This window comes from Nelumbo nucifera, chromosome 4 (genome assembly GCF_055504915.1).
Source record: "Nelumbo nucifera cultivar China Antique chromosome 4, China Antique-T2T, whole genome shotgun sequence".
Classification (NCBI taxonomy): Eukaryota; Viridiplantae; Streptophyta; class Magnoliopsida; order Proteales; family Nelumbonaceae; genus Nelumbo; species Nelumbo nucifera.
Genome location: NC_142652.1, coordinates 2,959,797 through 2,970,197, shown reverse-complemented (window position 1 = coordinate 2,970,197; position 10,401 = coordinate 2,959,797). Strand labels below are relative to the sequence as shown.

Sequence of the window (10,401 nt, the reverse complement as noted above, 5' to 3'; positions counted from 1 at the left end):
ACATTTCCTTTATTTTATTCATTCAACTGAAAAAATAAAAAAATAAAAAAAATCCTGTACGTACGTGTGCATGAATGAGCCCAACAAAAAAAATTATTTATGAATATTATTTATTAAACTGTGACTCTGGGAGTGCCGAAATGAATTAAAAAGGTCGAATGTTTGTGGGAGACAACAGTACAAATTGCTAATATATATTAGTAATAAAATAATGGTGGTTCACTGAGTTGAACTCAGAGCTCCTACTAATTTGTTTGACGTAGTAGGAAAAGAAAGGGAATGAGATTTTTCTTTTATGCACGAGTACTCAGAACCCGGAACAGAAAAGTCACTTTTCTAACAAAGCAAACACGCTTTCTTAACCAAGTAGAGGACCCCAGCCATCATTCAAATATCAACTCAATTCCCATAATTCACTTAACCCAAAACAAAGACATTCTTTTAAGAAATTTGACAAAAAGGCAAGCGCATAGCAGAAGCCCATGCAGATGCAATGCGACGTTCATCATCTCTAAATGAAGACACATTCTTCTTATCCATTCTCCTACTTCTCCCATCACTCACTACATTACAAATTAAACAAACTCTCCCATCTCCCCTTCTAATATTCCCCTCCTCCAAACCAAAATCCATCAACACCATGTGGACCATTTTCTGAATTCGTAAAAGCAATAAAAAAAAAGGGGTTCCGTATTTAATTCAGAGAAAATGACCTAGTAATTTAGCAGATATTGGAGGGTAATTTGGTATTTTAATCTCCTGCTGTTAAACAACCAATGCAGCAGAGAGAGAGAAGAGAGAAGCTACACCGAAGTCTCAGGGTAACGTTCAAGCTATCTATTACTCATCCTCTCCTCCAAATGGCATTGTTGTTCTGAAAAAGTTATTTCCCTTTTCCTCTGCGACTTATTCTTCTTCACTTTCTGTTTCCATCCTAAGTCCTACTCCCTTTTTATGCATTTATACAACCTGTTCCTCTTTCCGCTTCTAAAAATCTCTGGGTGAAGATTGAAGAACAACCAGCAGGAAAGCAGAGGAGAAATGCTCTCGAGGGTTAATGGTGTTAACAGTGTCGTTTGGATGGATGAACAAGGAGAGGACGAAGACGCGGTTTCGTGGACGAGGAGCAATGGTGGAGGAGATAACAAGGACGACATGGGCTCTCTATCTACGTTCAAGTCCATGCTTGGGGACGACTGGTATGTGAACGGTAACGGAAACCCATCTCACCACGACTTCCAGAGCGTCCAAAACCATCCAGAAATCAAAGATATTGCTTTCCCTTCGAACCCTACTGCAGCGGAGAGTCTACTGCTGCAGCCAGTCGACTCTTCATCTTCCTGTTCTCCGTCGTCCGTGTTTAACCTCGACCCGTCGCAGGTACAGCCGTTCTTGCCACCCAAATCTTGCTTGTCGTCGCTTCTTAACGTTGTCTGCAGCAACCCCTTCGACAATGGGTTCGACTTGGGTTGCGACCCCGGATTTCTCGCACCGTTGCATGGGAACCAGACTTCGAGTTCCTCTGTTCTGATGAGCAGGGGAGCAGGTGTTTTGAATGGGTTCGGCGGGTTGAGTTCGCAAGGTCAGATGGATACTCCCGATTTTAGTTCTAATTCACAATTTCCGGCCACCCGATTGCTGCCCTTGGGCGGAGATAGCACCACTGTGGGTACCGGTTTCAATACGACTGATTTCGGAGGTTTTGAGGGTTCTGCTAATAACCTGTTCCTCAACAGGTCTAAAGTTTTGAGACCTCTCGAAATTTTCCCTCCTGTCGGCGCACAGCCCACCCTATTTCAGAAGAGAGCTGCTCTCCGGCAGAATTCAGCCGCAGCGGACAAAGGGGGCAACTTGGGGTTTTTTGGTTTGGAAGGTGGTCAACATTCAGCTAGGGTTGAGGGGAGCAAGGGCAAGACGGAATTGGAGGAAGAACAGGAGAAGAGGAGGAAGAACAACGAGGAGGATGAGGTGGAGGAGGCAAGCGTCGATGGGTCGGGTTTGAATTACGATTCGGACGAGGCGATGGAGAATAATAAAGTGGAGGACCATGCAAAGAACGCTGGAAACAACTCGAACACAATCAGCACTGTCACCGGTATCGATCAGAAGGGGAAAAAGAAAGGGCTTCCTGCTAAAAATCTCATGGCTGAGAGGCGTCGTAGGAAGAAATTGAATGACAGGCTCTACATGCTTAGGTCTGTTGTTCCAAAGATTAGCAAGGTGAGAATCTCTAAGGTCCATGTTCCTTTTCTTATTTTTCCTGGCAAGATCTACTTTGGTTGTTCTCTCCAGGTAAATGCTTCGTTCTATGCAGGTGTTGTTCTTTTAACTTCGAACTAATAGTTTTACTTTTCTTCCTGTTTTTACATGTTACTCTACTCGTAACTCATATTTTATCGTCTCGGATGAATGGCCGCTCGCATTGAAAATTTAATAATTTCTTTATGTCAAGCATGTTCTCTTTTGAGCATTCTGCAAAGAAATATCCAGCATCTAGCCCCACATGATTTTTTCCTTATAACAAATGCTCTTCCCTTTTCTTGTGTCAGCCTTTCTAACTTCTCTTTTAAATCATCTAAACTGAATGGACCTTAGTGGTTAAAGAACAAAGCAAATATTTTTGAAACAATACTTGATATTCGTTTAAGGCCTGGTAAATTCATGGGAGATGGGTATTGATAAAAAAAAATCGTGGGAGGTGGAGTAACTATACTCAGTCAAAGCTAAGTTTGTTGTTTTTTGTTTTGCCATGTTTTAGTAGCAAACTTTGGAATGGGGGATTGGAACTTTGAAAACTAAGTAATGGGATTGCATTTTCTTCTTTAAACTTTATTTGAGATAACCTCAAAATATTCAACCATGTGCTTTAACTTTTACAAACTCATTGGCTTTTCAAAAAATGGTGAGGAAATAAGATTTGCACTGCGGACTTAGGGTATGTGAAGCCCTTGTTCATTGCCAGCCACAAGTTGGTAGTTTGAAAGCTTCATAAAATTTGTTTCCCCTTTGATAAAGTGATTATATACAAGTTTAATTTCCAGTTGTTGCCTTGACAGATGGATAGAGCCTCAATCCTTGGTGATGCAATAGAGTACTTGAAGGAGCTTCTGCAAAGGATCAATGACCTCCACAACGAACTAGAATCAACACCTCCTGGTTCTTCACTGCCACCTAGCACAAGCTTCCACCCTTTGACACCCACTCTTCCTACCCTTCCCTGCCGTGTCAAGGAAGAGCTCTGCCCAAGTTCATTGCCAAGTCCAAATAGCCAACCTGCAAGGGTAAATAAATTAGACTTGCCCCAAGAAAAGAAGTTCTTTGTCTGTGCAGACTCGTTTCAATGCTTGCTGTTTAAACTGCCATACTCTGTCCTGTTTGCATTTGTGCATAAGTTTTTTTTTCTTTTTCTCCTTCAATTTGTTTATATTGTCTTGATAAACTGTGCAGTAGCCAATATCTTTGATATTGCAAATATATGTGAGTATGCTTTTCAATATTGCAAAAAAAAAAAAAAGTGGCGGAAAAAGAAAATGCCATTGGCATTGTATAGGTTCAGCTTTTCACAAGGGTTTTACTTTTGGTTCTTCTTGCATTTCAGTGCATAAGTTCATAAACTCAAATGGAGTCACGTCGAAAGTGTTAACAATTTACAGAAATGAGTCAGTTCAAGATTTCAAGAAATGATGTGTATATCTTTATCAGTTAGCTGAGTCCATTAAGATGATGAAATTGTTGGTTTAACCGTTTAAATTTGAATAGACCCAGGTGCTTCCGAACACCCCATCGTCGATTCTAGTTAATGCTTAAAAGGTCTAAAAGGCCATCACCTAATATTGGTCCTAGCTACCTGGGGTCTTGGGAGGGGTGAACTAGATATGGATTTAACCAATGGTATTGTTTATTTATTTTCTGCACAAAGTGTTTGCTCTCAAACTCAAACCCATATTCTCATGATTGTCAGCCTGAAATTTTACCATTACACCAAGCAATGGCCCCTTAATGCTTAAAAGGCCTATGGATTAGAAATGCTTGAAATGTGACCTACTAGTAGTAAATATCTCTAATGTCCATGCAGAATGTGAATAATGGGATACCCCACTGTCTTTACTGTAACACCCAACATTCCTGTCAACTTGGAAATGCTTGGATAATTTTGATGGTATGATTAGGGTTGAATTCCCTTGTATAGGGCTGATTGAATGGGCCATATGTGGATTGTGGTTTCCACAGTACTTCACTTTTACTACTGTTAGCTATGTATTAGGCTATCCATTTTGTTTTTGCTGTTTAATCTTGTATATGGTATCTCAGTTTGGATTGATATTTTCTGTTTTGTTCGATTGAATGCAACCATGATTTACAATAACCAAAACGAATAATTCTTATTTGTTGCCAATTATCTATATTTGTAGGTTGAAGTCAGGGTACGAGAAGGAAGAGCTGTGAACATCCATATGTTTTGTGCTCGCAGGCCAGGTCTCTTACTCTCCACCATGAAGGCTCTTGATACCCTTGGGCTAGACATCCAACAGGCTGTCATCAGCTGTTTTAATGGCTTTGCTCTGGATGTTTTCCGAGCTGAGGTATGCCTCTCTTTCAACATGTCCTTATTTTATAAGGTTAGCTAGGGTAGAACTGATATTGTCATGGGTGCAATTCTCAGCATCTTCTGATTACCATATGGACTCAACACTGAAGTTTGAATTTTGCTCTCCATTCTTAGGCCCCGTTTGGTTTGCGGGAATAGGGGTCTGGAATGGTCTATTCCGATTCCAACTGGTTGGTTGGGTGGAATCGGTATCTCGATCCCATTCCTGCTGGAATGTCATTCCCCCATTTGAGGGAATGGCCATTCCCTGCCCCAACTTGGGAATGAAATCCCATTCCTGCTGATTTCAATTTTCATCCCCATTCCGGCTGATTCCAATCTTCATTCCCACTCCTGTCTGAACCAAACAGACTATCGGAATAGACCATTCCGATTCCAATTCCGACTGCAAACCAAACGGACCCTTAATGAAATAAGATGAAATCCATGGTACCACTTTCACAAATATATGAAGAGAAATGCGGGGAAGTGGGTATTACTACTTAATGCCTGCTTAAGTGAATCTGATATGCGTCCTGTTTGATCTAGTTGCATGGTTCCAATCCAACTTTCAAGTTTGTACGATGTATCATTGTTAAGTGCGCGTTGGAATTCAATTATCTTAGATTTACCAAGATATATTAAAAGATGTCTCATTTCCTTTTTTTCCATTTATATTATCAGCAATGTAAGGAAGGCCCAGACGTCCCGCCTGAGGATATCAAAGCAGTACTGTTGAATTCAGCCGGCTTCCATAGCATGATATAGCTGTCACCCAATGCTCAAGGACTTGCAGCGATCTTTAGCGGGTGGTAATAGTCTGTAAATGCAATTTAGTAGGATAGGAGCCTCTAAGCAGCTCAGTAATTTGGATAATGTTGGTGGGGGCCAATTCTCCTTTGAATTTGATCCGGCAATTTAGTTTTAAAATAAAAAATCTCCTTTTGATACAATATATTTCCCATGCATTTCTTTCTGCTTACAATTTCGCAAGCACATTACATCGTTTTGCTGGCCACTGTTGGGGAGGCTTGCATCTAACACAACAAGCTTTTCAGTTGTTAGGGTCTTAGTAGAATTTGTTTTACCTATTTTGTAAAAGCGAAGTTCGTATTTGGTGTAGAATACTGGAATTTGCCAAGTGCAATTTTTTCTCCAAATTTCAGTATCACCGTCAAATTAATATTTTATAGTTAATAACTTAATACAGTGGTGGGGGGTCATCATTAATCATTTCTCATGGGCTTGGGCCATGATCAAGCTTGTACTTCATTGACCTTGACCGAGTAGAATTTGAGTTGAGGCAATACTAAAGTTTTACTTTCCACGTTGTTTCTTTTTCTCTTGTAGTTGCAGGACAATCTCCCAATCTTTATAAAATCTGAACGAATCAGAGTAGAATATAGAAATGTACTCGGTTTCCACTGTACAGGGCTTTTTAAGTTTTGTTTCTAGCGTCTTTTTCGAATTTTCATCCAAGTGGGGTCGTTAATTTGATTGTGGCCAGAGAGCTGGCTATGTGGTCTTCCTCTGTAGTCTTATATAGTCTCTCTCTCTCTCTCTCTCTCTCTCTCTCATGAGAAGAGAAAACGTTAATGCAATCGAATGAGAATTTATAGTCCGACGTTGTACTCTGCCAACGCTGTGCTATTATCGTCCTGATTTGCGTTTGCGGTTCCCTTCATTTTTCAATATTCATTTGCGGTTCCCTTCATTTTTCAATATTCACCAGAATACTTCCAAGCCCTAAAAGAAATGTGGTATTACAGGTGAAAATAATTGGGGAAAGCCCAAAGGTATAAATGTTGTGTTGTGATAATAGATAATACCATGCATGTGTACTCAAATTCTATACACTACAAATGTATGCATGGATCATACAAAAGAAATGCATGCTACTTAAAAGTTAAAAGCTTCATTCATAGTTTGGTTTGATAAAAAATAAAAAATAAGCTAAGAAATCAGTTGAAAAGACTTGTGTAATTGTTAATAATTCAATACGTTTTCTTTTGTTAAATATTGCAAAATGAAAACGCTTTTTGTTTATATTTTTATTGAAAAGCAATCCTTTCAAATATATAAATTGGGTTCATACATATATACAAAGTTGATGTTTCAAAACTTTTTCTATTTAGGCAGAAAATACTAACTTATTTCTAGGGGATCTCTTAATACATCTTTTTTTCTCTCTCTTTTCAAAATCTAATCTTTGTCAAGTTTAGACACTGAACACGAATAGACATGCCTTTTATCTGTCAATTGATGATAGAGATAAGCATGCCGATAGATATTTGTCCCTCAAACTTAAAAATGATATTAGCCAATGACCTAGTGACTAAACCCGGTTGCACCTTTAAAGTTTTTAACCTAGTCAATGGATTAATGGTTAGGTTTTAAATGTCTTTTTGTGTTTTTATCCATTTCAGTTATTAATAAAAAAAAATCTTCATTTACTATACTTATTATTATTCAATATGATGAATATATAATATTATAAAAATGGTCAATTTTTTATTTAAGATTTTGTATTCGTGTAATATAATTATGTACATATGTATACACAGTTTGGATTTGTATTAGCTTATAATTAATAAATTCAATGTTCTATGCTTATATAAATTTATTATATATGTATAAGTTTAATGTTAACTAATTTTTTGAACTTTTTTATATTTCTTTATTTTTAACCACAGTAAAGTTTACCTGGATCCAAATCCAATATGTCAGATTTTGAATCAGATTTGGGTTTGAAATTTCAATAATCAAATTAGATTCAAATGTGGTTGGATTTGATTTGTACCTAACTCAGCTGTAGCCCTATAAACATGGTCAATGTTGATTTTTTTTTTTTTTTTGCATCTATATCTATTTTTTGCATTTAGTGATTTACTACAAGCTGAAGTGCCTAGAAGGGCTAGGGGGTACAATAAGAACTTGGTCAGAAGTAGTAACATCAATAATTTAACAATGAATATGAAATGGCAAAGCAGGATGATGAGAAGGCTTGTAGACAATCCGATGTAGTTGAGAGAAGGCTTGGATGATGATGATGATAATGATCTATTTTCATATTTTTTGTTGTATGATTTATGATGACATGGGCTAAACGGTTCAATTATTGATCTACCATAAGCTAAGACTACTAAATTACTAATGTCAAGCCAATCCTTTTTTATATGCAAAATAGATCAATGGCACACTAATCATTTATTTGAATAAATTGTTTGTGTATGTGATATTAGAATTTGAAACTATAGACGACTTTAATAGTTTATATTTCTTTTATAGATATATGAATCCTTTTCTTGAGTATTAGATTAATATAAAATTACATTTAAAGAAAACTAATAATAACAATATAGGTTATTTTGGTTAATGAGCCAATTAGTCTAATTGATTTATTTATTTTTAATATTGTTAGCCATCTAATTTTATAGTCAAGGATTAAAGTATTGATATGATACACCCTATATTTAGCATATCGTACTTCTATTGATTCCTAGAGATATGTATAAATGCATCAATGTAGAAGTACTTTAAAACTTTAGGCTGCATTTAGAAACGATGCAAATGGAGTGTAAATCCCAGTTCAGGGTAAATTTGCACTCTGGTTCACTTTTGTCTGTGTTTGGCAACATTACATTTATGCATTGACAAATGACAGATCAATGCATATTTACATTGATAATAAGATGTAAACGTACATCCATAAAAAAGAAGTAAATTTGCATTCAAGTGGGCTTTTGATAAAAAAAGCTTTATTGGATTTCATGTTTGCATCCATTACAGCTAAAAGTCTGTTTAGTAAGAAAGTAAATTTATCAATGCAAAACTAACCCAATTTTATAATTTATATGAACAGTTTTACATTCTATACATTTGCATTCACACTTATTTGCATAATTTCCAAACACAGCTTTAAAAACATTCCATGCATTTATCACAATGCTCTAATGATTATTAAATAAAAAAAACTTAAAATAAGTATCAATCGTTATCATGTCTATACGTAACAATATTGTTATTTTAATCCTTATTTGTGTTAATATTTGTATTTAAATTTTATTAAATAAAACTATAAATATAATAAATAGAGCACCGAATTAATGCCATATTAAAGGAAGGGATAATTAGTGGCAATTGACAATTGACTTATTAATGTCTCTCATACTTATCTTTATGATATAGAGAGAGAGGTGCATAAGAGAGCAAAGAAGGGCAATTCAAATGAATAAAAAAAAGACGATATATAGAGAGAGTAAATATATGGAAAACATTCCGTGGTGACCGAAACCGAGGGGACACCCTAACTTGCCACCTGCTTCATGTGTTAACAACGAGGACTCACCTTTAGAAAGGTGTGAAGTGAGTCAGATTTGACAATCCATACGGATGTCAGTGATAATTCCATATCGATGGTCATATTATTCTGATCAATTTATAACATAAAGGATGATTTCATCAAATGGTGGGTCTTGTCGCGTAATTGGCTGTTCAAACTTTTACATTGTAACCGCCTGATTATTTGAAGAAACTTTGACTAACTTTTCTTCCTGATCCCGCCTTCCTCCGTGCAGCACTGCAGCCTCCACTCAAATACAAGTTATTTGGTTTGTAGTCGGAAAATCGGAATTGGATAAGGAATAGTCTATTCCTTCTGTTTGTTTGATTTTGGTGGAAATTAAAATCAGAACCAGTTAAAATTAATTCTCATTTCTAATAGAGGAGGATTGCCATTCTATCTTGATAATGAAAATGAAATTCTGATTTTACTTAACTAAACGATTGGTCAGATTCCAGTTTTAGACCTCATTCCTACGAAGCAAATCTTGGAATGTTTGTATGTAGGACTTGGACTGAAGAGCCGTGGGAAGTGATGATGCGCATTTCAGTGGTTTCTGGCTGACAGGTGATTTGGATGCTTGGTTGAATAATCTTTATCTGGAGTGTGGTTTGGATGCCTGGTTGAATGGTTCCTACCTAGAAGGTGGTTTGGACGCCTAACTGAATGGTGACGAGTTGGAGAGGTGGCTCTGATGCTTAACTGAATGGTGATGAACTAGAGAGGTAGCTCTGATGTCTAGTTGAGTGGTGACAAGCTGGAGAGGTGGCTCTGATGCGACCTACAAGGACATAGTATCAAAGTGCCTGGGTTGCTTTACCTGGGGAGGACACTGTGATGCTTAAGTTAGCGAATTAGAGACTTTAAGATAGCTAAATGTGAGAGAACTGGAGAGCTGCGAGAACTAAACTGTGCCTGCCCTGGGGTTGGAGGTAAGGCCTTTATATAGGCATTGTTTGGCATGAGCATCATGCAACACGTCTGGGATCTCCGGGAGGACGTGCCTAACTGCTCTGAAGTCCTCGGAGGTAGTCGTGCATGTAGGCCAATCTTTGTGCCTTACTCGGATTCTCCCAAAACATTCGGTGTGAGAGCTGACTTCCGAGAGACTCGAGAGTGATGGGATGCATGCATAAATCGACAGCGAGCACGTCTTGTAGGTCGCCAGGTCGGCGCTAGAGGCAGGTCGCCAAGTTGGTGGTGGAGGCAGGTCGTCAGGTCGGCAACAGGGGCAGGTCGCCAGGTCGGCACCAGAGGCAGGTCGCCAGGTCGGCATCAGAGGCAGGTCGCCAGGTCGACACCAGAGGCAGGTTGCCAGTTGGCGCTAGAAGCAGGTCGCCAGGTTGGCAACAGGGGCAGGTCGCCACGTCGGCACTAGAGGCATGTCACCAGGTCGGCACCAGAGGTAGGTCGGCGACAGTGCCAGGTCGCTAGCTGGGACTCCATCATTTTGGCTAAGGCTAGTTGTTGC

General features: G+C 38.3%; 1 protein-coding gene across 1 annotated transcript; it reads left to right on the top strand.

Annotated features, from left to right (window-relative positions):
- The first annotated feature begins 484 nt into the window (after positions 1–484).
- LOC104591842 (transcription factor ICE1-like) lies at positions 485–5,541 on the top strand. The gene is made up of 4 exons (XM_010250904.3): positions 485–2,220; positions 3,057–3,281; positions 4,413–4,583; positions 5,273–5,541. The coding sequence occupies exons 1-4, from the start codon at positions 1,042–1,044 to the stop codon at positions 5,354–5,356; spliced, it is 1,659 nt and encodes a 552-aa protein (XP_010249206.1). The 5' UTR covers positions 485–1,041; the 3' UTR covers positions 5,357–5,541.
- Positions 5,542–10,401: the final 4,860 nt, after the last annotated feature.